Source organism: Pyrgilauda ruficollis, unplaced genomic scaffold (assembly GCF_017590135.1).
Source record: "Pyrgilauda ruficollis isolate IOZ18807 unplaced genomic scaffold, ASM1759013v1 scaffold10, whole genome shotgun sequence".
Classification (NCBI taxonomy): domain Eukaryota; kingdom Metazoa; phylum Chordata; class Aves; order Passeriformes; family Passeridae; genus Pyrgilauda; species Pyrgilauda ruficollis.
This window is the reverse complement of record NW_024508101.1, coordinates 87,289-114,816: the sequence shown is the minus strand read 5'-3', so window position 1 is coordinate 114,816 and position 27,528 is coordinate 87,289. Positions and strand designations below refer to the sequence as shown.

Below are 27,528 nucleotides of genomic sequence, written 5' to 3'. Positions count from 1 at the left end.
TACGTATTTTACATAAGATGTTACTCCCTAAAGTTATCAACAAAAGATGGAATCAGGCAGCCTTATTGTTTCACACACTGATTATCAAGATTCTGTTATGATGGAAGGTTTCTATTTCTGATGCAGTTGTCTGGTAGCATGATCTCTATTTTGCCTGGTAGAATAACCGTATCAACATGCACTAGTATTTCATTAAAATTTAGTAAGTCCTATATAATTTGCCATTGAATACATTCTGATACATTCATGACATTTTTATTATTTACCAGTAACCAAGTCCCACTGTGCAGCATTCTCGAAGGCCAACTTTGTGCTAAATATATTAATCTCCTACTGGCTCCTAAATAAGTGGGAAGAGGAATGCACTTGGAGATGATCTCAGATTTCTGTTGACAATATCTCACCCTTTGTTATGGCCAGGGCTCAGGAGATCTGCTTGTGTATGCAAGGTTTAATCTGTGTTAATACTCTTCACTGGCTAACTATTATATACAGACATCTAGTCAGGACCATTACTGAGGGAAAAAGAATTTTAGTTTTCACTAAAAAATTATCTGATCTCACAAGACTTAAAGGAAGTATTCTATAGTCTTTAGCATGCTTTTGTATAAAGCTCAGCAGGAGGAGAAGAAAAAAAGAAAATATATAATAGTTGGTTAATTAATGGATTTTTACCTGAATGCGTTGTGGTGAAGCTACAGAGGAGTCTGTGGAAATTATCTGGATACGCTGGGAAGGGCTGGTCATCACTGGAGATTCAGATAGCGAAGTCTGAACAGTCGGCACCTGTAAATAACATACAGAATTTTAATTCAGTGTTAAGGTATTGAACCATTTAAAAATACCTATATTTATAAAAGATCAGGTAGCCCTATAGTTTAGAATCTATATTTACTGGAAAGGTTACAGTCATTTAACCAACTTGGATTGGCTTTCAATGAATTATCAGAATATTTTATTTTTCTGGAAATTGAGTGAACCTGACAAAACCAAACCACAACTACCACCACCACTCTGCTCAAATGAATCACTGGATAGGTACAGTATGATCCTTTAGCTTCCTGAAATGCAGAAATACTTTTTTCAACTTTCGATTATACAATTACCTCATTTTTTTCTTCTGTAAGTAAAATGTGAAGTAGTTCCCCTTTTAATAATTTCAAAGTACTTTTGAATGACAGAGATTAACTTTAACACTGCTTCTGAATACTACTGTTTATTGTCCTATTCCATAACTTTCCAGACTACCAAACTATAATGCAAATTTAGTTCTGAATACTTAGCCTGAAAAACACCCCTTGCAAAGCTGTTTTCAGAGCAAAAATGTTAAATACGGAATTAAACATAGGTGGTAACATTTAGATTGGATATTGGGAAGAATTTCTTCCCTGGGAGGATGGTGAGGCCCTGGTACAGGGTGCCCAGAGAAGCTGTGGCTGCCCCTGATCCCTGCAAGTGTCCAAGACTGGACGGGACAGGGCTTGGAGCATCCTGGGATAGTGGAAGTCCAACTCCCCTGTGGCAGGGAGTTGGACTAGACAATCCTGAAGGTCTCATCCAACCCAAACCATTCTATGAACCTGTTATCTGCAGTAACGTATCCAAAATCAGGATGGTCACAAGTTGTTTTTATCAAATCCTCTGCTAAACAATCTTGGAATTGTATCAAAATGTTTATGGCTGGAAAACAGTGCAGTTTCAATTTTAGCTTGCTTTGAAAAATCTTTGTTTAATATACAGAAAAGTTAATTCACGACATCAAGAAAAAACAGTTCGGATAGCAAGGAACACGGACTACAGTCTCTTTGGGGAAGCAGAGGTATTAAAATACACAAGACTTAATGAAAACATACAATTTACTCCCCTATTGCCTGAACGATAAATAGTTCCACATACTGTAAAAGTGTAATCTAAATTAAACATACAATCTCCAATTATCTTTAATACACAGGTCACAAAAGTTGCACACTAAATGAGGAAAACAGACAGGAGAGATGTAGAAATAAGAGGCATCTTCTAATTATTGGATGATTCAAAGGTTTCAGCTGCAGAAAATAAGACACCTAGGTGAGAAAAAAGACTCCCAAAAATCTAGACTTTTAGAAGACACATTTAATGGATGATCTTCTTGCCTTCCATGCCAAATTATTAACAAAGCTATGTGCCCTTTAAAAGATCTAAATTAGAGCAAGAAGGTCTTTTAAAATTGTTTTACAGTTGTTCAGTTGTAGAATCCTTAGCCTTTCATTGATGCACCTTCAAACCTTCAAACAATGTACTGCAGACATCTTGGAAAAAAAGGAATAGAACAATTCTTCTATTTTGTTCAAAGCGAAAGACAGACAGACACATAGAAAGGTACCTGCACGGAAATTCTTTAAACATTTTGGAACTGAACACCGATGTTGTTTTCTGGGTTTGCAAAGCATGTTTAACCTGAACCCCATGTGGCACAATTTTGTCCCCCACCTGACTCCACCCTCCTGTCAGGGAGTTGTAGAGATTGAAAAGGTCCCTCCTGAGCCTTCTTTTCTCCAGGCCTAACAAACCCAGCTCCCTCAGCCACTCCTCAATGACTGACTCTTCAGACCCTTTTCCAGCTCCTTTGCTCTTTTCTGGAGACACTTCAGCCCCTCAATGTCTTTCTTGCCCTGCAGAGCCCAGAACTGACCCCAGGATCGGAGGTGTGGCATCACCAGTGGCCAGTACTGAGCAACAGTCACTACACTGGTCCTGCTGGCCATGCTGTTCTTGATCCAGGATGCCAGGATGCCATTGGCCTTCTTGTGTGACCTGGGCACACCCAAATCACATTCAGTCACTGTCGACCAGCACCTGCAGGTCCTTTCCTGTTGAGTGGCTTTCCAACCATCCTGCCCAAAGCCTGGAGTGCTGTGTAGGTTGTGGTGACCCAACAGCAGGACCCGTGGCCTTGTTGAACTTCACATTGTTGGCCTTGGCCTCAATCCCCTCATCCAGGTCATCCATAAAGATATTAAAGAGAACTGGACCCAAAACAACCCTGAGGAACCCCACTAGTGACTGAATAGTGGATGTGGCACCACTCCCCAGTCCCAGTGACCCAGCCAGTTCTTAACCCCACAAACGTGCATCTGTCCAAGTCATGCGCCACAGCCCTTCTGGGACAGTGCTGGGAGAGCGTATCAAAGGCTTTGCTGAAATACAGGTAGGCACATCCACAGCCTTTACTTCATCCATGAGGTGGGACACCTCATGATAAAACAAGACCAGCTTGGTCAGGCAGGACCTGCCTTTCCTAAACCCACACTAGCTGGGCCTGATCCCCGGGTCCTGTGTGCCATGTGATCTCACTCAGGAAAATTAATTTAAAATTAGCAAAATTGAAAGGAAAATCCATCAGATTTCCTGTAGAGCATCTTTAGCTTTAAAAACTCATTCCACAACAAAACATTTTAATGAGGCTGCAGTGAAAGCTGAGAAACGGATGAAAACAGAAAATATTTTTAAGATTTTCCAAAGTTAAATTTGTTAAAGTTATGGTACATGAAGCTTTGAGAAAGTGACCATGTACTTGACAGATTTTACAACAATAAACTTATTAACAACAATAAACAACAAAATCCAGTGAACTTCCACTACAAAAGCTTCTGCAGCAAATTAATAACTTAGTTGTCTAAGTAGCATTAGTATTTTCTTCCAATTTCAACGACTCCATAGCACAGAAATATGCTCACTATTGAAATTAAGCACTTACTTGACAGAAAGCACAATCATCTATTGTACATCTCTCTAAAAATAGTGTATGCATATGTAATTACCTAAGGGAGTGTATTTACAGTAGGGGTACACTGTAAATGTTAGGTCAACTGACTGTGCTCTAGTGCAGAAGAAAGTATTACTGGTATCTAGAATATACTTGCTTGGGCTCTCAAATCAGTAAGTACCACTAGCAATAATTTCATATGCTGAAGTTTATAGAAATTAATAATGATTTGCCTTAAGTGACATAGAAAATCTGCACAAAGCTCAAGAAATACAAAAATACACTTAAACACATATGCATCTACCTTTTTCATCATTAAGCTAAAAACAAGTATTTGGCAATTAGGTGCATTTTGAAGGCTGGCAAAATTAAATTTGTTTTCTTCTGTTTAAATTATTAATAATTTTCCCCTTTTTAAATATAAATATATATAATTGTGTATTTATTTTTTTCTACTTTTTTTTCAGTTTCTAAATTTTAGTTGAAATCATGTTAAACTTCCAGTAGATGGGTGTGTATATATAAAATATATATACGTATATATAAAATCAGTAGTTTGAAGCTAAGTTTCCCCAAGCATTTCATTATTTTATGTCATTAGAAATAAGTAAGGTTTCTTCATAGGCATACAGTCGTGTTTATACAGTAATTTACTGATTTGCCCATCATGTACATAGGCATCTAGGTATGTTTGTATGAGCATATGTACATATATAATACATATTTGTCCTGACTAACCAAATTTTCAATACTTTCTGTAGCTTATTTCCCCCTACCACACTGATTATAAAAGCAGTATTTGAGAAATAAATTGAGGGACTAATCCATTGGCCAATTGAGAGAAATTTTTAAAGCCTCTAATCTTTTCTAACTTAAGCAGAAAAACATTTTCTATATTTTCTCCAGTAAAAGCCACAGTAATTGTATTGCTTGAATATATTATGTGCAAACCAATTTCAGAGACAATAATTTCTATTCTCTTTCTTATATTAATTAAAGCATAATTAAGCAATCACAGACCAAATATTTTTAACGGCACCCATAAAACAACTGAAGAATTTAAATGAAAAATATGGTACCAAGTTTTATACCTGCAACTCAAATCAAATCAGAAAGACCTATTTTTCCATAGATATTTTTCCTAATGAGTATCTTTACCTATTAAATTAATAATAGGCTTTTACTAAAAATGTATATCCAAATATGTTTCTTTCACAGGTGTAAGACACATCTAAAAAAAGTGTCAGTTATTCTCCTTGGAATTAGTTTTCCTGACCTCTGCCAAGTGGTCCTTTGTAGGATGGCTGAGACAGGTCAAATCCACCACTAGAAGAACTCTAGTTTAACTGCCCTAATAGGATGCCAGTGCAAGATCTTGCATAGCACATAAAAAAGCAACAATCACGGAAGAAACTGCAAGTGGCACATCTGCATGATAAAGAAAATCTCAGACCAGCTCTTATGGAACACCCCACACTTCTATTACACCAGCAGCTATGCCACGTCTGACAACACTCCTCAGTTCAAATACTGCCAAACTGCCCAAACCAGATACGGTCTCCTTACTCCCATCTGCACTTTCTGTGAGATACCGCTCAGGCTCATGGTATGTCTAGGTCTTTTACCATTAACAGGAACTTGAGAAAAGCTGTATTTGAAGCAAAAATTGTTTAAGAAGACTTCGCATCAAAACTCCACTTTGAAAAATCATCAGAAATGAGCAAGTGGCCAGTGATAGCAATAAAATATTAAATATAAAGGGTCTTACGTCACACTTCATTAATTCTAAACAAAGTAAAAACTTGTTCCATCAGAACAACAGTGTTTCCATTCTCCTTTTCCAGCACACTGTCTTCATCTGGACCAAAACCCAAACTGCAGAACTACTTAGGATGCAACATGTCAGAGATGTCTGAAGAGGGTCAAGAAAACATTTTATGTGACAAAGATATCCAATATTTTTTGAGCTCCATGGGAAAACATGCTTTCCAAAAGGCTCCAGACTTTGACAGTTTCCTATCAGGACACTGAGGGAACTGAAAGCAACTGAAAATTCTCCAGCAATGCAGCTGTCATAAACAAGATCCAGGAAGAACAGGGCTCAACAGTCACCTCATGTGACTCGCTCCCTGTAGCCTCTGACAGGAAAAAGGATGCACCGGGAATAGTTTCTGGCTGCCAGAGAGCTGGCCAAGGACAGTTTTAGCAACTACTAAAAATTATTCCTGGTTACACCAGAGCTGCTGTTGGAAAGATGAAATAGCCCTTATTTCCACCACCAAACATTCCCTCCCCTTCCTCCTCCCTCCCGCCCACGACAGCTCTGTTTAAATTTTTTTTTTTAATTTTGCAGTAAAATCACAGGTACTACACAGGGAATGCACCTCCACTTTAAAAACAAACACATTTTTCTTAAACAGTATTCAAGTCAGATCTAAGTTGATGCTGGGACTGCACCTAGGCCACTTGCATATTGCACAGTGACAGCACTAAATATATACTTCAGAAAAGCAGCATTATTTATTTTTTCATTAAGGCTTACGTATTTTTGCTGCTTTTCAAGAACTACTGAGGATAAGGAGAAACTGCTGAAATTCCCTCCGAATCCCCTAGCTGCTCTCTGTTCTTCAGTTTCATGAACTGTAAGTAATGGCAACTTCAAACACTCAAAACAGAATTCTCCTCCAATCTGTTCAGAAATGCACAATTGGAAAAAAAATTAAACAAGCGACACTATATAAAGCAGAAGCAAGCAAAAGCAGTGAAACCATCTGAAACCATTAAAAGAACAATTTTTAAAAGTCCTAAAAAGAGAATAAGTACAAAAATACATGCAACACTGGAGCACACTCAGCAACTTCTGTGAAACGTTCTGTTTCATGAAAAAACTGAAGAACTATTGCTCAAGAAAGAGAAACAATGTAGCCTACTTGCACGACAGTCTGATTTGGTGCTTGGCACCGCAGTTCTCAATAAACCCATGCACTACATATGTGGCAGTTATGTTGCAAAAGTGATGCATTAGGTTATCCAGTTGCAACTTCTCTCTCACAGTTCATAACCTGAAATTCAGTGCATTGTCAATGACTCTCTTCTTCCATTTAATTTTTATAGATAAAAAATATGACTTTCAAAAAGTCTGTCATTTTTAAAAGCCAGTGCCAAGTTTGATTCTACGTTTTCTCTAAGATATGGTGAGTACAAATATAGAATTTTAGCATATTTAAAGAAAACTCATTATGTATTTACCTGTATTAAAAACTATCTGACAGAAGACACAAATAGTAGGTAGCCAGCCATTCATAAAGAAATGATTCAATATTAACATGGTCATAGTATTACTGAATTCCTAACGAGATAATGCTGCTTACAACTGGTTTTCCATGAACAAAGTTTTCATGGTGTTACGCAGTGGACAGGCATATCATTTAAGCAGCAGCTGAATACTATAAAGAGATGAAGCCCTCTATTTACCCACCGGCCAGGAAGAAATCACAGAGCTTCATACACTCTTGAGATGGAGCGATCTCTCCAGTGGCAAGATACAACCATCACACTATGTTACCACGGTGCATTTCCTGCACGAGGAATTACAAATGTCATATATTTTATGTGCTTTAGAAGTTATTACAGCACCCAACCTCTACCAAAATACTACAAAGTTTGTCAGTATTTCCATTACAGGTTTCTCTTTCCGAATATATTTGTAATTGTTTTTTAAAAATGCAGCTTGCCAAATTCATACCCGGTACAGAAAACTAGAGTGAAAAATCTCTTGTTGGTTTTCACTGTGAAACTTATGAAGTTTTTTGAAACTATTCCATAGATGTTAATTCCAGGACACTCACTAGGCCATTTTCCATGCTAAAAAGAATGAAATTTCTTTTTTAAAAATGTACTCCTAAGTAGGGAATCTCAAGTCCACTTCTAAAAACAGAACTAAACCTATATTTTCTTCTTATCCCTTAATTATGTAACCATATGAAAAATCACAGTAAACTTCGAGGATACTAAACCAAATAATTTTAATCAGACAAAAGATCCAGTTTATTTTTTGACTGAAGTTTGCATAGTGAAGGAGATAAATTATTTTCTATGGCCATGAACACTTGCAGTTTGTGTTTATGAGTTGATTTAAACTTTTTAGCTGTTGAGCATCCAAGCTTCAGTGAATATGCATCAAGATATCACTTAATATAATTTTAAGTAGGTTTTGCGCTTTTTTTCTTTTAAGCATAGGCACAAAATATAAAAACTGATTTAAGTTAACCACCCTGCTGTAAATTCAGTACAGCGCATAAGTAAAACAGGTAACTTCCAACACGGTGGTGGAGCTCGATTACAATTCCAATTAGGTGCAGAAGCTTTCCATGTCCCAAATGGTCCATCTAATGATCAAATGACAAGATATTTTGTTGTATTAAGTTTTTAAACAATTCATAATACAGCCAAGTTTCTCTATAACTCATGTTGAACTTTCTACTTGCGTTCTTAATATGGGGACCACCAGAACGAAGCAGGGTGAACAAAACATGTCCCAGTTGCACTGGTTTCCTGCTTGTCCCCACGTGTAAAGCAGCACTTTTATTTAAAGATCTTCTGTTCCATTTATGCTTAATTGTAAACAGCAGGGACTCCCTAATAAGTTTTTAACTTCAAAATCTCATATACCAACTGTTGTGATATCATCTGTCACTCACCTCAGCCACCTGCTGAGTCTCCACTACCTGCTGAGCCAGCACCTCCATATTGGTTGCCATGGTGAGACAAGACCATTAGAGAACCTGTTCGGAAAGATGCCAGCAACTTCCATCAGGCACAAAAGTTTGGGTTTTTTCTTAATATTAAAGAAAGCTCTGCTACGAATTTTTGAAAATTTACAATTCTGCTTGAAATATCTGGCAAATAAGAGAAGGTGCCATTGACGTGTGTGTGTGCACACATACATATATACATATATGGGACAAGCATACTGGAACCATGCTGATCAAATTGCTGAGGTACAGTTATTCTTTTACTTTATTAAGCCTCTAATATACTCTTTCCAGTCTGTTATTTAAGCTGTAAAGAAGAGATGTTAATTTCATAAATGAGAAAGGACTACTTTTAAAGTCAAGTACTAATGCAGTTTGTGGAATTCATAGATCTCAAAGGCACTTTCCTCAGCTCAGGCAGGAGAAACCCTGCCATTAAACTGCTTCTACACCACATGCTAAACCAGGGAGCAGCAAGCTAAGAATGCTGTTTGGCATAAATTTTCATTGAGTCGTTCCGTCAAACCACCACGTTCATCCATATTCTTAACAGTAATCTTACCCAATAAGGGAAATAAACAGTTACATCTAAAATGTATCTTCCATTATTTAAACTATTTTTTATTATAATGTGATACTGCTATCACAATGAGAAGAAAATACTGCAGAACCATTTCATCCTATTCCAAGTAACTCCACCTTCAACCTTAGGGGTTAAAAAAAATACAAAGAAATCAAAGACAAAGAAACTATAAAAAACCACTTCCAATGTATTTTTCATTATCATTATTAGGGGTGTATTTCTTCCAAGGTAAATTTAATTAAGATTTCCAATTAATGCATTCATTTTTTAATTGTGACTTGCTAATTACAGGGGTAGACTTCAGATTCTGATTTGTTGTTGTAGGGAATAAAAAAGCATTCCTGAATGCTGGCTTGTTTGATGTTTCACTAGAAACCTCTGCTTAAAATTGCAAAGCCATCTGCAATTAAGTCATTTAATATAAAATTTAAAAATACAGCAAACAGTAGCAACACAGGTAACAGAAAAATGTATGCATGTCTCTATCACCCATTCAAATGTAACTTCTACAAAGCTAAAATTGTTAAATATGTCAAAATTCAGTAAATTAACTTATATTCACTTATATTGCGACATATGTGAAAGCAATTTTTTGTATGTCAAGTAAAGATTATTTGTAACAATGCATAATCATACTTGAGACATCCCCGTGGAAATTGTATTTATGCTGGTTTCTCCTACAGCTTGTCATTATTTTATTGAAGTATTGCACTTGATTATGACTATGAACCATTTCCACCAAACTCAGCTTATGGATGGTTTCTCAGTTGTTCAATGGTTCCTTTTCAGTGTTTCCTCTTATTTTTTTTATATTCAGCAAGAAGCACAAGAAACATAATCATATGCTCTTAATATGCTGTTTCCTCAGTGCTTCATGATGACAGAAGCCCTTCAGATTAGATCTTGCTCATAACAGTACCTTTCTGAGACACAAAACACTAGTGTTTTCTGCAGAATGAGTCCGAGAGATTTGCCGTTGTTGGTGTTATCACCAAGGCTTTTTGTACTTTTGACCTTCACAAAAAAACCTTACGCTGAGGCTATCTGATCAAATCCAGCTGAAGCACAGAGACCATATACTGCCAAGCCAAGCTTCTTAATGGTGTCAACTCCCAGGAGGCAAAATCAGCTTCCTAGCAAAAGCCCTGAGCAACGGTTTGTAAGGCAACACAACAAAACCCCCCAAACCAACACAAGAAGTGAAATTTAAAAGCCAGGAAGAGCCACCTGGAACACCAGGAAATTATTTTCAGCATAACAGGGTGGCAGCCAGCTCATTATACGCTGTCCAAAACACAGTGTAGAATCACTAATCTTTCCCTAAGCTGCAGTGAAACCTCAGAGACAAGTCATAAATTCCACTTGAGAGGTTCTAAAGGTATGGCGCTACTGACAAGACATGGTAAAAGGCCGAATTCAAACGTATTGAAATTTGTTCCTTTGTCTTAATGAAACGAGGTTCTTTACGCTGTGAGCTCGACTCGGCTACACCGAGCGGCCTCCAGCAGGCTGCCATCGGCGGGACGGGCGGGGAGCGGGTCCGCCCTGCCGGCAGTCTCCGGTACGCTGTCCCGGCGGCAGGAGCCCGCCCACACCCGGGCACCGCCGACCGAGCCGGAGCACCGCGAGCCGCGCCAGCAGCGCCGCGACACCGCCCAGGCCGCGCCGGGCCTGCCGCGCCCCCATTGGCCGCGCCGCGCGCGCCGCCCGCCCTCATTGGCTGCGCCACGCTCCGTCCGCTGCTGAAGGGCCTTCGACAGCTCCCCGCCGCGCGCCGCCGAGCCACGCCTCCGGCCCGCCCCCAGGCCCGACCAATGACCTCACGACAGGCGAAGCGCACCCCCGCAGATCGCCCATTGGCCGAGGCACCAGCTTGTAATGGTGGCGGTACCGCCCCTCCAGCAGAGGGAGAGCCCCCCGGGGATTCACTGAGCACAAGATGGCGGCGCTGGCCGCTCGCCAGAGCCCAGGCGGGGCTGCTGCCGCCGCCATTAGGCCCCTTCCCCTCCCCTCCGGTCCAGCCTTGTGTCCGCCTAGAGGAGGCCCAGACATGGCAGTGAGGAAGCGGCCGGTAAGATGGCGGCGGTTTCAGCCCCGTATGCAAAGTACCCGCCGCCCCCTCCCCTCCGCCCTCCCGGTGGCAAAGGTAAAAGGGTCGGGTTCAAGCCGCCGCCTCCGCCCGCTCAGACTCCATCTTCTGTCTCTCTGTGTGTCCCGCGCTCGTCATCGCCGCGAACATCGCCCTACACCCCTTGGACAGCAGACTTTGCTCACCGCGACCGGACCAGCTCCGACCTCAGCCGGCCCACGCTGCAACCAGCGGCTCCGGCACGGGACTGCCTCGCTGATCGACCCAGCACGCCACAGTGGTCTTTTCCTCTGCAGGAGCTGTAGACCAGGCCAGACCACGGCCGGTGCTCGCTTACCAGACAAATACCGGAGCCGTGCAATCCCCCTCCCCTAAACCCACCGTCACCCCACCCCTCCCCTCGCGGGGGTGTCCAGAGTAGGGCCCGCTGCCGCCTCCCCGCGCCCCCTCCCTCGTCCTGGCCCCCACGAGACAAACCCACCAGGCCACTTCAATTTTAAAAAATGTTTTTTACCTCAGGAATGGGCGCCAAAGGTGCAGTGGCGGTGACCCGACCGGGCCCGGGCAGGCCGGTGCCCAGCAGCGGCCCTCCCTCCCCCCGCGGGGGCTGCAAGGGGCTGTGGGTCCCGCGGAGGGGAGGGGGCCGGGGCTGTGTTGGTGTCGGGGGTGTTTTGTTGTGTGTGCCGTGCCCTGTGACAGGTCAGAGTTCGTGACCCCACCGCCGCCGCCCGGTAGCGCGTCCCCGCTTCCTCTTCCAGCGCCAGCCCGGCCGCGGCCCCTCCATCCCCCGCGGGGCGGGGCCGGCGGCGGGGAGGGGCTACCGGGCTACCTGGGCCTCCCGAGCCTGCCGGGCCCTGCGCCGCTCGGCCGGGCCGGGACCGTGCCCGGAGGAGCCTGGCCTCTGGGGCAGCCAGGGGAAGGTACGTTCACCGCCTTTGCGCCTCTCGCTCGGGAGGCTCCTCAGGAGCCGGAAGGCCGTGGTAGCGGGCTGGCGGTGCCTGTCCAGTGCGCTGATGGTATTGATGTTCCAGGTGTATCTTGGTGCTCGCTGACGATGCAGTAAAAGGTGGGCTCACAGTTGAGCAAGCTCACAAACGCCGCCGCCAGACTGTCGAGTTTTTATTTAATTTTGTGAAGTCAATGTCATTGATTAGGGCTCTTACGGCAAAGCTGGCTGTAAGTGAGGTACGTTGTGCCTTCAAACACACAATGATAGGCATGAAACAGGTTTGGGTGTAGCTGAGGTGGTTGAAGAGTTTACCACCTTTCAGTGCTTGTCTTGTCGCAGGCTATCAGATGTTCACCGCCTGTCATAACTAGGTATTTCTTAACCTACTCATATCAAAATGTTCTTAATGTTTCTAGTAGGTTTCCCTTGAGTCTAATTTTTACAGAAGCTAATTTAAGGAGCAGTTAGATGAATAAGGTAACACCTGAAAGAAAACATATAGAAGAGATAGTAGTTGAATGCAACAATCACAGAAACAAGAGGCTGCTGTTGACTGAATAGTTACACAGTCAGTATGCTGATATTTTTTGTTGAATTTTTCTTCAGAAGGTTGTTTGTAGTTTTTTTTTAGAACTGGCTCCTTGGGGTGAGGGTATGATTAATATACCGAGACCTACGAATAACAGCCTTACTTTCACAGAACAGAAATTAGTAAAGCATGTGATGTGTAGATGTGTTTGCAATACACAAATAAAGGAAAATGTTTCAAAAATGTCTTGGGTGTTTACTACTGTAATGTTAAATACATGAAGAAATTTCAAATTCTCAAAATATGGAGATAGCTTTAGAATATGTGCATAGCTTTAGAAGCAGATATTTCTTGTAACTTCATGAAATATACCATAAAAGTGTGACCGAATGAAAGGAAAAATGGAAAATGCTAAAGCCAAATATGAATGGCTGCTTTCCCCCCTCAGTGTTTCCTGATGGGCGAATTGAGGAAAGGTTTAGAAGGCAGGAGGGTTTGTCTCTTCCATCTTCCTCATTTCTGCCTCTAGGGGAAAGCTTTGCAGCAGTTTTACTCTGAGCTCTGGTGGAGAGCAATCATACTTGCTGTACAGCTCCACCATGCACGCTAAGGTTGAGGAAAGCTGCATTAACATTGTGACAAATTTCGATGTGGTTTTTGCAACAATTTCAATGAAGTGTAGTACAGCGTTTGCCCTTATTTAATAAGCAAGTTTGTATTAGATAATGCTGAAATTTGCTAAATTTTTATACACAGATATGGAAAGGAGTGTTAGTAAAAGCTGCTTTTTGGCCTTCGCTATGACTGGAGAGAAATTAACAGAAGATGCCACAGGTGAAAAACCTCAAAGAGAACTGAGATTACAAGTCAAGGTTAATAACTAGACTGGCAGCAAAGAAAATAGTTACATCTATCTACCACACTGTGGTGAGTTGACTGTGGATTGCAGCCACATGATAACCCAGTCACTCACTTTCCCCTCCTCTTCTATAGTAGGATGGGGAGAAAATGACATGAAAAAGCTCATAGGTCAGGATAAAGACAGAGCCATCACTTAACAGTTACTGTCGTGAGCAAAGCAGACTTGGGGGAAATGTATCTGACTGCCAGTTAAAATGGATGTGGATGGTGAGAAAGCCAAAAATTAAAATACCACCTTCTCTAGCCACTGCTTTCTGCCAAGTGTGATTTCACTCCCTCTCCCATCCGGCCCACATCAGCTCCTGCTTGCCCTTCTGCTCCTCACAGAGGGCTCCTGTCCTCATCTCGCAGGTCCTGCCGAGAGGGTGAGCGGCACCGCGGGCTGCCCTCCTCACGGGACAACGGGCTGCCCTCCTCAGAGCTGCCCTCCTCACGGGACAACGGGCTGCCCTCCTCAGAGCTGCCCTCCTCAGGGCTGTCCTCCTCACGGGACAACGGGCTGTCCTCCTCAGAGCTGTCCTCCTCAGAGCTGCCCTCCTCAGAGCTGCCCTCCTCAGGGCTGCCCTCCTCACGGGACAACGGGCTGTCCTCCTCAGAGCTGCCCTCCTCAGAGCTGCCCTCCTCACGAGACAACGGGCTGTCCTCTTCAGGGCTGCCCTCCTCACGGGACAACGGGCTGTCCTCCTCAGGGCTGCCCTCCTCACGGGACAATGAGCTGCCCTCCTCAGAGCTGCCCTCCTCACGGGACAACGGGCTGTCCTCTTCAGGGCTGCCCTCCTCACGGGACAACGAGCTGCCCTCCTCAGGGAGCACGGGCTGGCCCGAGGAGGCCTCTCCTCCAGCTGCAGTTCCTACCCAGAAAGAGTGAACTGCTCCCAGCCTTAGCTGAGAAAGGATTTTAGTGGTGGTCAGTTTCAAACACACCTGTGGATAACAAGTAGGTTTTAGCTCCTCCTATTAAGTAGGATAGTTTCCTCAGAAGAAAAAATGTGCTAGATAGCTGCCATGCAAAAAGAGAAGGGAAGAAGTCCTGTGGAAATTATTCCCTGCCCAGGAGAACAGATTAAATTCCCTACGGGTCTGAGGTAAGATGTGCATACTTTTGGGGAGGGAAGGAGGCACTAGGTGTGGAAGGAGAGGACCTCTACAATGAACATGTGGGCTGTGAGAGGTTAAAGCTCTCTCTCTGGCTATGATGGTGGCAGAAAAAGCACATAATGGACTCAGAGGGATCAAAACTCAGCGCATAGCAAGTAATATAAAATGCAAATAGGGTTTGAAGTTGTTAATGTGTTTTGAATGTTTGGGATAGACAGTACTGTACAGCTCAGTTGTTTGGGGTTTTTATTAAGTTCTCATTTCAGTTGCCTAAAATTTTATGGGAACTTTCAAGGCAAATTGTCAGAGCACAGCCAATATGTAGTATGGAAGAAATCAACAATTACAAGTGACTGACAAGATTTTAACAGAACTGTTTGGTCTTGTTAATGCCACATTCAATTGAAATCTCTCTTTTAAGTGTTAGAAATTATTTTTAAAGTATGAGTCCTCATGCCTTTCATTTGGGTTTGTACATGGCTGGGCAGTGCAGAGGGAAGCTGGTGACCTCCATCAAGTGGGAGGTTTGCCCTAATTTCTCCATGTTTGTCTCTTAGTAAAAGTGAGTTTGCTGCCTGCTGTAGGCTTTGTTGCTGCAGAAAAATATCACTACATAAAATCATGAAGGGTGGGAAAGACCTTCATGATCATCAAGTTCTACCTTTGACCTCATACCACAATGCCCTGGAGTCTAGAAACTTTCTTGTCAAAATTTGATGAAAAGTGGTGTCACAGTGTTACCCAGGCTGAAGAATCACAGTGCTTCTAATACACAGAAGTTCGTAATTTATGTTCCCAAGTTACTTGTGGAGTTAAACTAGCATTTTTTCCCTTAGTATTTAAAGGAATACCTTTTCCCCTCACTGAATTTTGTCTCTTTCTTTCACCTTCACATGCAGTGATATTCACTTAATGTTGTTACAGCCAACATAGTTTTTACTGCTTTTGTATCAAAGCAGCATGCAAATAGGAAAGCCTGGCTGGTATTCATAGCTGTGTGGTAAAAGCAGCAGAGAACCAGCTCAGGAAGGGCAGCAGTCCAAGGTCTTAACCAGCAGTGCTTGTGTAAGTGGTATAGGATCTTGTCATGTTGGTGTTCTCCATCTCCAAATGACTTGTACTTTGATTTGGAAGAAAAATTTAATAACTGTTTAAAAACCAGATTTTAACTAGGCATATACCATAAAATAGGTCTAAATATTACTTGTAGATAATAACTAATAACCTTAATGCTTTTTAATAAATCAATTAATAAATAGAAAAACTCTGAAACAACAAATGGGAGAAGCTTGATACTAGGTGTTGGCTGAGCAGCTCATACATTGTGACTTACTACTAAGTTTTTTAATCATATTTGTGAAGACATGGAACAAAATTTTTGTTTTGAAGGAGTAATACTATAAATTAGTAAGTAAAAGCTGTGTTAGTAAATGTCAGGTAGTAAACTGAGTGTATGCCTCTATTTTAATATGTTAGCATTTTCTAAAAGGCGATTACTGGGTGAATTCTGAAATTAAAATTTCTATCTCTGGTGCTTAGCTTTGCTCAAATTCAGTTAACAGTAGGATTGAAGTTGTGAGGACATTTTCTTTTTTTTTCCTCTTTATGATGCATTGAGACCATTAGTATCTGTAACTGAAGTCAAGATGAAGTAACATAGGCGGGCTTTACAGAAGATAAATCAGTGTGATTGAAACACGTCATCATACCAATTAGGTCTAAATCCTGTTTCTACCAGAAGGCCTCCAGTACCATCATCTGATTTGATGCTTTTCCTTATTTGTCAGAGAACTGTTTAATAGGCAAGTGTCTGTTAACAATAACTGGAACTGCAAAGCTGGAATTAAAGAAGGTGGTAATAGTGTAAAGGAAAAGCCTGTAGAACTGCAGTTATGTTTTGCTCTTTTATTTCTCTACATTACTTAAACCAATGTTTAATAGCACTGTATCTTATTTTTTACAACAAAATATTTTCATGTTCATTTCCTGCTTCTAACTGAAAACTTCATACAACAGTCATTACTGTCAGCACCTAAGTCTTCATAATATTGTCATTCTGTAGTGCAGCTTTGTTTTGTTTCAGACCATGGCTAGAGATCTTGCTCTGTATTCAATGTTGTTTTATTTTTCTTGTCGGTGCAAAATATTTTCAAGGGGAGATAAACATTTATAGTGCGTTGGTAGCAAGGCCATGGCTCTTACATGAAACAAAGTTAACCTTGCTGTTCATCCGTTAACTAAAGAATACAAAAGTTTTATTTTTCTCATTCTTGGTTTCTGTTTGCACATGATAATATATGCTTAATGGAATGGTCAGACTCAAATGTATAAAAACAACCCCAAAACCCAAAATTACCTTTTTATTTAGTGGTAGGTGTGTTTTGTTTCTTTAAGCTTGTTTATCCAGGTGATAAACTGATCTACCTTACCATTTGGATATATATTATGAAGCTTTAAAAATATGGACAATTCTAAGAAATTTGTTAGAGTCACAAATTCAGATCTCCGTTAAGTTTCTTGAAGAAAGGGAAAAATAAAAGGAATAAAAAATTCCTACCAATATAATTTAATGTAAGTAAATTCTTGAGCATGTTATTTTTATACAAAGATATATTTTAATCATAGATGTCATTCTGTTCCTCAGTTAAATATTATGACTGAGGACAAAACCACTGCATTGCAATGATTAGAACATCTCTTCTCAATCTTCTTTATAAAAACTCCCACCCAAAACACTAAAAATCCCCACCGCAACAACAATAACCAAAAAACCAAAACAAACAAACAAAAACCCCAAACCAAAACAAACAAACAAACAAAAAAATCCCAAAACGCACAGAACAAAAAAACCCCAAACCAAACAAAAAACCCCACCCCCCAAACTCCAGAGATCTATATCCTCAGCTGGTGTAAAACACGACAGCAGTCTGACATAGGACAGGTGTGGCCACAGGAGTTCTGAATTACTCCAGCAGAGCAGGTTCAGACAAGTGCATTACAGTCCAGCCAGCATATTTCAAATGCTGTGCTGGTTATGTGGATTAAACTTTTGATGGCATTTTTCATAACAAGAACAGCAGAAACAATAGGAATTTTGAAAATAAAGATACAGTATTTAAATAGATGATAAAAATCATAACACTACTAGGTAGATGTGTTAAATAAAAACTGTCTGTAGTTTAATAATAAATTAAAAATAACCTTTGGGTTTGTGTCTGAAGTATTTAGAGAGATATAATTCAGCATCTGGCTCTATAGAGCCACTGGAGTGCATTTCAAAGTACTGCAGTGATATGAAACTAAACCTTTAACATAAATTATACGGTGATTTGTGTAAAATTATAAATTGATAGTAAGTAACTATGTTGGATCATAGTTACTGTGAAGTGTTGGTAGACCAGGTAAATTGAAGGTGTTTTTCCTTCATTTTCTGTGGAAGCAATTTAGCATATGCAGGGCATATTTTCATGCTGGCACCTGTTAATGGACAAGTAATAAATCAGGCCACAGAACTCCTTAGAAACATGAAGAAAATGAAGCTGTAATTCAATAAAAATGATAAAGTGCTTTAAATAATCATTTGTTGATTACTGCATTGTTTCTGGTGTCACGGTAGACATCAAAACCAACCCAATGAAATATGATAGTTCTCTGGAATAAGTAAAACTGAGTCTGTTACTTACTGTAGTCAATATTTCCATGTATTTTCTGGTCTTGATGTTAAACTTAGTTTACTGTGGGATCAGAAGAGAAGCTTATAGTACAGGCTGAACTTGCACAGACATAAAGATCACCATAAATAATCTCTTGAAATTTTCATTTGCAACAATGTGTATGTAAGAAGAAGGAAGAAAAAGAGCAAGCTGGAAACAGTTCAGATCCAGTGTGTGTGGCCAGTGGGCCTGAAATACACTGTTCAGTTTTATGAGTCAGAAGAGGGTTGCTGGAAATGTATAGAAATCTGAGAATTTATTCCAAGTTCATTGAGTGAAAGCTGCTATAATATGGATGCTTCTTCCATGGCTTCAATCCACCTAAAAAGTAGAGGAAAGAAAAATGGTACATATAATTTTTTTTTTCATTTTAACAAAAAAAAAAGTACTTTACAGTCTTGTTCATGCTTTATGTTCTTATTTTCCATCCCAGCTCTAAGGAGGAACAAGAGTTCTGTGATTAAAGCAGGGAGCTGAGTACTGGTACTCTTGCTTTCTAGTACAATCTTGACCAGTAATTTATTGTAAAATCTCAAAGATAGTGCTTTCTTAGAATAGGGAAGATGAATCTGGTGAAGTATGATTTAAAGCAATCAAACCTCCTATAAATACTAATTTCTTTTTCTGTGTGTCTTGGGTTGCTGGATTTTTACTACAAATTTTGTGACTATCTTATTATGTGAAAGCAGTAGCATTAGGATGGAAATCCAAACAATTATTTGTGGATGAGAAAAGTAAGAAATAGGTAAATTTAACATATAAACTAGATGTTTTTCTACAGTAATCACCTTTGACAGACTGCTAGCTAAGACTCTTCAGGCTCAGTCTCTTCTTTACCTACAGAAGGGAGCAAATTCTCCTTCCTGAAGGAACTGAAAAGCACCAGGTAGATTTTTAATGTCAGTCAGGCTGGTCACATGCAATCTGGCTTAATCAAAATTCTGAAAGCTGTTTGTTTCATCTGTTACAAAGGCGTTCTGAAGTGAACGAGGGAAAAATCCCTACGTAAGCTCACTGTCCAGTGTGGAAGTCTATCCACATACCTGTGTGCTGAATTGTTATCCTCTGCTCGGAAGCTATAAAAGAGTGTCTGCTTGTGATAGAGATGAAAAACTGTATCCGTGCTTCCTTCCTCCTTTTCTGGGGCAATGGTGAAACCCAACAAAGGCAAACTTTCTGTAGCAACTTTGTCCTGAAAGCAAAGAAGTGAACCAAAATGTAGAGAGAAGGCTTGTAACAGTCTGAGGGCTCTTTCTGAAAAGCAAATGATACAAACCCCCTGTGACAGTTCTGCCAAAGCAGTAGTGTGGATGTTCTGCTGGACGCATGGCTTTTAACCCAAACAGGAGCAGTGCCTGTGTACTGCACATGTTTTATCTAGCCCAAGTCTTGAACACCAGCTCTCAAAGTCCAGTTCTTCATGATCATCCACATGGCCATGAAGGTCAAATCAGCCATTCCTTTGATGGCTGCCTTTGACATTATGGTCCAGGAGGCAAATTTGAGAGTACTAAGAGTACAGCAGCAGTTCTGAAAGCCTGAGACTCACTTCCAGTTATGTTTCTTTCAATCATTTTTATTTGCTGACTACAAGTAGTGGTCCTTTTGGTAACTTGTCATTTCTTTTCACAGCACTAGTGACTTTTTTAGAAATCTGCTCTTTTTCAAACAGCACACATGTTTTCCAAAAGGCTGCTTGGAAATTTCCTAGTTCGTAATGCAATTAATCATTAATTTACTCCCAAGAAACTTCCATGAATTTTGCTTGGCAGGCACAGTTTTGTACAAGTTAAAGAAAACCATAAGCCTTAATGAAATTGCAGTTTAGCTGTTACTGATAGCTGCAGTTTTGGTCACTATGTTTAGGTAGGTTATATGTGTATACTGCCTTTGCCTCTGCTTTTAGAAGGTAAATTGCAGACTAGGAATGTAAAGTAACACATTGTTGCCTTTTTTCCTATTGATGAACCAGAAATAATAATTTTTAAGGTTAAAAGAGATAAGGTAATTGTGTTGGATACAGAATTTGATGCTAACGGTCTGAACTGCTGGCCAAACCATGAATCCTTTTGTGACTCAATCTCCTCATCTGTTTAAAGGGGATAACATTGCTTCATGTAACCATCACAGGGGTGATGGTGATGCAAGTTTAAATATCTGATGTTTGCAAAGTATTCTAAAGACTTAAAGTACCAACCATTGCTTTGACAGATTTTTGCATTCTGTATCCTTTATTTGAGCAAAATGAATGAAATCTATCCATTAGATGAAATCTAATCTTATGAATAAGAATATGAATAATCTTATGAAATCTATCCATTATAACCAAACTTTATATCACACTTCAAGTTTATCTGTATTACAGCTATTAAAAAATAAGAAGAGAGATAAAATACATGAAAATTATCTAGCTAATACCCAGACTCCTTGACTGTAAGGAAGAGCTTGCAGGCCAACACAGAAGACATTGTTTTCACTTCTGCAGAGTGCCTCCTGCCTTTCCCTGTTGGTGCTAGTTCAACAAGTATGTCTTATTTATATTTGCCAAACTACAAGATTCTCCTCTCCACCAGAAATGGATCATAGTACTTTTTATCTACAAAAATAGACAGTTACTAAGTGCACCAGAGAATGCCAAAGGATCTCAAAGTCTTTAGCTGTAAATATGTATGTTAAGGTTTCCAGTGATTGACAATTTGTAATCGTATGAATAAGAAATCAAATAATGAAGGTCCAGTCAAATAGTGACAGGTCCAGATAGCACTGTGGCTGAGTCAGTCTGTTAGCACCAGGTCTCAGAAACAGGCAGCTGGAACGACTACTGTTTACACCTTTCCCATTTACTGGTCTTCTGCCTGTAGGGAGTAAAGAAGGAGTCTCAGATAGAAAACTATTTCAAGACAGATTGCACAGTACCTCATTTGCTATGTAGGTGTAGAGGACTTTGCCTTTGATAACAAACCAGCGTTTCTTCCAGTGTCTTTTGCCTCCCTTACATCTGCTGAGGTAACCACTGATGGTAGCTCCCTCTCCTGAGGCTGCCACCTGGAGCATGGTAGGAGAAATTAGGATTTGTAACAGTAAAGTTTTTTCCCCTCCTGATTATGCACGTTTGCATCACACCAACCACTAAGTGAAACCTTAAATGTATTGATACAGAAAAAATATAAGCATGGTATTATGGTTCTTTTTAACTGTTTGAACATTTATAGTTGAACTTAATTCTCAGTAACTCTAATGGAAAATATGCAGTTGAGTTATTATTGAGGTCAGTAAGATTACAGTTGTGTTCTGAAAAGCCAAACTTGTCCCTTTTCCCACATCTGGTGTTTTTTTTTTGGGAGCTTTTCATATTTTAAAAGTACAGTCTTCCAGAAGTGAATTACAGTCTTGTGGCTGAACACTTTTGAGATGTAGGTATATATAGGGCCTTGCTGTGTTTTTATATTAATTTATGTTAATCACTTTGATAATGACTTGGTTGTATTTTTGAAATAATATTTCTCAGAAGACTTGCTCCTCTCATAGAAATATTTTGAGATCTAAGTGCTTAATGTTCTTAAAAATCCAGGTTTTGAGTAGATGGAACTATACACATGCACACAGAATGCAGTGTACATCATTAGTTACAACAGTAAACTGTAGTAGTATTGGATTTGGAAACAAAGGGCAGAGATTCAAAACCAGCTTTTGTAACACTGATAGAAGAGACGACTGAGAATTAATATAGCAGTGTTTTGCAGCAGGACAGAAATGTTCCAGGACATGGAGTAATGCTACTATGACACAGTTCATGTTAATAAAGATGGGGTTTCTTCCTCATGGGGTTGAAATTCTGCCTGCTAGCTTTTTTAGTACTCAGTTTGTGTGTTTGTATTACATGCTTATGTCTTTGGCACAGTTTCATGAACAAATCTCAAGAAATTTGTTTCTTTCCCTAGTCTCTTTAATACAATGATAAATGCCTGCAGAAATGGGAGTACCTTACTGTACTCAAGTTCAGTGGGCAGTTTAGCTACCTAGAATCAATCATCAACATGATCGGCACCTTGTTTCTGGAAAGAAAACAAACACAATTGGAGAAGTCATGGCCCCATTGAAATTGGTGGGAATTTTGTTTACATTGGTGAAATCAAGACTTTACCCATTTGATTTGAAATAGTTTTGTTTGAGCTGGAGGTAAAGTGCCTGTGAAATATGTGTGCTCTTGAATTGACTGCCAAGGACTACTCACTAAGTAAGTCTATTTCCTAAGTAACTGTTATTTTATTTCTCTTGAAATCAAAGTAAGATTTCAGAAGTAAGGGTTTTGTTAAGAAAGGTAACTGATGAACGGTATATTGTGCTCTGTTGATCTGTCCTCTTGTTCTATCCAGTACTTTGAAAATGTTTTAGTTTTTTTCAAGACTTCATAGGCTGATGAGCAAATTAAAGTACCACACTCTCGCACTCTCTCAGTGGGCTCAAGACACTTCTGTGGAACCTTTAGAGCTCACAGTATTTTTGTGAATACTACTGTGAAAAGCAAAAAGAAAAAAAAAAAACCAAACCAAAAAAAACCCGAACAAAAATATTGCATGATGAAAGTAAACCAAGTCATGTGCTGAGCCCACTGCACACAGTATAAATTAAAATCATAGCTGCTGAAATATGAGCACACAGTTTTCTGCAGTTACTTGCCTTTCTTAGGCAGTTTGGTTCCTACCTCCATGAGAGCTGAAGGGATTTTCTTCTGCTTCTTAAAAGATGAATAATGAATATTGTGGAAAACAGAGGAGAAGGCACTGCTTGAACACCTGGATGAAGTTGGAGGGAAGCTCACACTTAGTGGCCGCTCTGCAAGATTAAGGAAATTCAGAAAGGGAAGGGGGGAAATTAATAAGTTGGTATATATCAGGCTAGGGTAGAAACATGATACACTAATACAAATAACTAAAGAACATGCAATGCTGCCTCCACACACAGTTTTTATTTTAGCCTTTCTTTCAAATCACCTTTTCAAGTCTGATTAGTGGGTTCCATGGCACCCTCAGTTAGTACCATTAACCTAAAGTTTCTTGATAAGGCCTGCAAGAAAGCTAATAAAGCACAAAACACAGCTTGTTTTCTTCTTATTTAAAATGAGCATTAAGCATATGGCTTTGACATCTTCCTCCTCTACATTCTGTAACACCTTTTCAGGATAGATTCCCTAATGCAACATTCTTTCTGTATTTGCAACATTCATCTGTATTTCTCTTCATCCTCTTTGAATTGTACATGGGAGACAGTTATTTTGTATCTGAAAATTTCCATTAGGCCAACACGTCTGAGTTCATATCTTCATGATTTCACTTCTGGCAACACATTATTTGAAAGCTCTTAGTTAAAGCACAGCATTAGTCTACCACAAATCTGAGTTACTATTTCTGGACACACATTGGCTCGGGGATGATTTTTTGGCTGTTGTGACAGCATCTGTTTATGTGATTTCTTAGCTAGTGTGAATTTCTTTAATCAGGAGGGGAAAATGAAACTTCATCTCTCCGTGCCTTTTTTTTTCTGAGCAATGTAGTAAGCTTACTTTTAGAGACTGTCTACATGAGTAGTTATGCAGGAAAATTTCCTGTTCACTCTCTGTCCATATATTTGTAACCCCTCTCCTGCTTTTGTCTTTTATTTGGATGTGTACTTAAATGAGAAGAAACTTATATAGTAGGATATTAATACAAAGTTCTAGATAGGCAGTAGCTCTTCTGCTTTGAATTCACACTTTCATCTGTTACTAGATAACCTTGCCCTGTAGAACAGCTCTAGTGACTCTGCACTTAGCCTGTGTTTCTTTTTGTAAAAGCTACAACATGGATGAGGACAGTGAAGAACCACAAAGACACTGTTTTATTTTAATGGATAATTAATTAGAAATGACAGGGAATAGTTATCACCTATAATTACATCACAGAATAAAATAGTTCAGTTAGGAAGAACCTGCAAAAATCTAGTCCAATTACTTGACCAGTTAAGGGTTGCCCAAACACTAAAACACGTTATTAGGGGCATTGTTTAAATGTCTCAAACACTGAGAGGCAGGGGATATAGACCACCTCTCTAGAAAGCCTGTTCCAATGTTTGGTCACCCTCTGTTCCTCATGTCAAGTCAGAACCTTCCCTGCTGGAGTGCTGAACCCTTCTCATGTGTCTTGTCACTGGATCAGAGGGAGAAGAGATGAGCACCACTGTTTCCATGTCCCCTCCTCAGGAAGCTGCAGAGAGCACTGAGGTCACCTTTCAGACTCCTTATCTTAAAAGGAGGCAAACTCAATCCTCAGCTGTTCCTTGTAGGACATGGTTTTTATCATTATTCTGGTTTATCCAAAGGCCAGGGGAGCTCTCAGAATTGGCTAATAATCATAGAATCCCAGAATGGTTTTAGTTGGAAGAGACCTTAAACTTCATCTAGTTCCACCCCCTGCAATGGGCAGGGACACCTTTCACTGGACCACTCCAAGGTCCATCCAACCTGGCCTGGAACACTTCCAAAGGACAGGGCAGCTGCAGCTTCTCCAGGAAACCTGTGACAGTGCCTCATCGCCCTCTGAGCAAAGAATTTCTTTTGTATAGCTAACCTAAGTTTCCCCTTTCCAGTCTGAAAAAAGAGTTTGCTAAACTTGATTTTATGGCTCGCTAAACAGTTTTAGCTTCTATATACCCTGGCTCTCCCAGCACCTCAATACACATGCCTCAAACTTTAAATGAGGAGTAAAAATTTAACAAAACACAATATAGATGGCAGATCCTAAATCATCCTCATTATACAGTCAGGAAATCAATTTGTCTGTTTTGCCAAGAATTAAGGAATCTTACCTCTTTTTTTAAGTTCCACATAGCAGTTATCACACACTTTGGCTGCTTGATCTTTGAGGTACTTCATAGGGTACTTGTTTCTTGAACAATTTCGACATACAATCTGTTTCAGCAAGAGGGGCACATAAATACAATATAACTTTATAGATATGCATATACAAAACAAATCCCCTGAGCTGGCTGGGAGAGGTAGTTGGATAGTGGACCAGACATGACTCTCTCCTGAATCTGTGGCAGTCAGGATAAGCCTGCTGATTGAAATATGATTGCTGTAGCTTTACATTTTTGTAAGCCAAGCGGAATTGGTCACTGTATTTGGTTGCACACCATTGCTGTGTCCTTCTCTCCAGGAATTTATACCTTCCCTACCACTGAATCACAGAAAGACCACCTTAATACAATCTATTTTCATAGCTTTGTTAGTAACACTGTTTTCTTAAATAAGCCTGTGTGTTCCTCCAAACCCTGTATATGAACAGATTTGATTTTTCTCAGTGGAATTAGGAAAAAAGATTAAGTTAAATGCTTTTATATCCTATCAAAAATTGCTGGTAGTTTTATTAAAATAAATTTTAAAATCAGGTTAAAAGACAGCCATGGTTTAAAACAGGACTGCAAGCTGATGTATACAGGAAAATCTCTATAGTCAGAAGTTAAGGGACAACATCAAGAAAGCTTATAGATCCCCTGAGCTTTAGGGCAAAAGGCAACAGCTCTTTGGAGCACAGAAAAAAACCTTCCTTTTAGTCACTGATCAAACCATGCTCTGCTCCTGAGTTTCTTCACTTTCCTTGGAAGATCATTTTGCCAGCTGTTATTAGGGAGAGGACATGGAGTAGTTGTGCTACTGCTCTGTTCCAGAACAGAGTCTGTATTTTTAGTGTATTTCTTCATTGTCTCTAGAGCTAGCTGTGTGTTAGATATAAGGGTGGCACTCAACAACAATTACTCTGTCAGCTTCTAACCAGTAGCCTTTGGGAGGTAATTTGACCTTAAGGCAAGGTTACTGTTATTCCTTCTAGTAACATCAGAAACCTAACTAGCTAATTTAGCAAAGCGCTCACTGGTTCTGTAGGAAGTTGAATTCTGATCTTGATGTCGCTACAAATTTTCAGGTTACAGCAGTGGCCGCCAGTGTCCTAGAGGTGTGAATAAAACCCCCCTAAGAAGCTTGCACAGCTCTTACCTTCCCGCAGGCATGGCAATGATGTCGCCTCAAAGTGAGGGTAAAGTCACAGCCACAGTTCATGCACATCATGACATGGGACACGGGCACCAGCGTAGGAGGCCTCTCACCCAAGGGTATTCCAAGCCTTTCCCTTAGCTTAAAATCAAAGAAGAATAAATGAAGAAGCATCCACACTTCCTAAGTCCACTTAGTCAGCCCTGTTGCATTACATACAATTCTCTTATTTCAGTCTACCTTCACCTGCTAAGATCCCCAAATTTTCTCATTCCTAATGCACTTATATAAGTGACATACAGCTGCTTCAGCATTGAGAGATTAGTATACACTGCTGTTAAAGCTAGAGTCACAAAAAGTAAAAATCCACATAAATCTATTTTTGGTCAGACCCTGATGTTCTTCCACATCCGATAAGTATCTGACTAATTGCACATGAAAATTGCAGGTAGGAACATGATTTAAAAGCATCTTTTTGTTAGCATCTTTTGAAATAATATCCATAAAAAGCTCTACAACTTTCAATTGAAAAAGCACCTGAGCTCTTTTTCATCACACCTTGGGTCGGCTGTGTGATAAGGGAAGGGAGAATAAAGAAAACAGTAGAACCAAGGATGAATTTATCCCACTCCAAATCCGATCCATGCTTTCTGGTTGATCTCAATATATGTAAGCAGCTTTAGAAAATGTATTTGCTGTTCCTAGTTCTTGAAATGCACCACATGGCAGTGATGATCAGGTGCCTTTTCTCCAAGCCCAGGGAGCCACGATCAGTGCGGAACTGAACGCAAGCTAATAAGGTGTGCTACTTTTGGTTCAGCACCAAAGTATTATGAGTGCCCCATTGTCAGTTCACAGCAGCTCAGCATTTGGCACAAGTAGGACAAACTTTTGTGCTTTTGAAGGATTGTTTCCTGTGTGGAAATTAGACTTTTGCTGACACACAGGATCTAAACACAGACAAATCAAATTCCTCCAAGTTTCTCCATGTGAACATTCAAGTTTATACCAGAGGCAGAGATGCAAAATAAATTATTGTTTCATTTGTTGAAAAAGGATTTGGTTTAGATTACTAAATTGACTAATTTAATTTTTTTTCCTGTTAAGTATTTAAAAGTAGA

At 40.0% G+C, this 27,528-nt stretch overlaps 3 protein-coding genes across 10 annotated transcripts in view; 1 reads left to right on the top strand and 2 right to left on the bottom strand.

Moving 5' to 3' along the window:
- NR2C2 (nuclear receptor subfamily 2 group C member 2) overlaps positions 1-12,209 on the bottom strand; it is a 38,433-nt gene extending 26,224 nt beyond the window's left edge. For 3 of the 8 annotated variants that reach the window (XM_041462596.1, XM_041462642.1, XM_041462649.1), the window contains exons 1-3: positions 11,686-12,209; positions 8,446-8,529; positions 676-786 (exon numbers count right to left, since the gene is read on the bottom strand). In XM_041462596.1, the coding sequence (XP_041318530.1) occupies positions 676-786; positions 8,446-8,505 (171 nt within the window). In that variant the 5' untranslated portion in view covers positions 8,506-8,529; positions 11,686-12,209. The other 5 variants (XM_041462623.1, XM_041462633.1, XM_041462658.1 and 2 more) reach the window with 5 other exon arrangements.
- LOC121350475 (transcriptional regulatory protein AlgP-like) lies at positions 10,531-11,362 on the top strand. Its single transcript, XM_041461847.1, has 2 exons — positions 10,531-11,153; positions 11,270-11,362. Exon 1 carries the CDS (start codon positions 10,531-10,533, stop codon positions 11,140-11,142), a length of 612 nt encoding a protein of 203 aa, XP_041317781.1. The 3' UTR covers positions 11,143-11,153; positions 11,270-11,362.
- Positions 12,210-16,037: 3,828 nt separating the features above from the next.
- Positions 16,038-27,528, bottom strand: part of FGD5 (FYVE, RhoGEF and PH domain containing 5) — a 76,197-nt gene continuing 64,706 nt past the window's right edge. Inside the window, exons 16-21 of the mRNA XM_041459681.1 lie at positions 26,411-26,548; positions 25,225-25,327; positions 23,087-23,217; positions 21,298-21,426; positions 19,425-19,573; positions 16,038-18,702 (exon numbers count right to left, since the gene is read on the bottom strand). Coding sequence (XP_041315615.1) covers positions 18,666-18,702; positions 19,425-19,573; positions 21,298-21,426; positions 23,087-23,217; positions 25,225-25,327; positions 26,411-26,548 — 687 coding nt within the window. The 3' untranslated portion in view covers positions 16,038-18,665. The remainder of the gene's footprint in view (positions 18,703-19,424; positions 19,574-21,297; positions 21,427-23,086; positions 23,218-25,224; positions 25,328-26,410; positions 26,549-27,528) is intronic.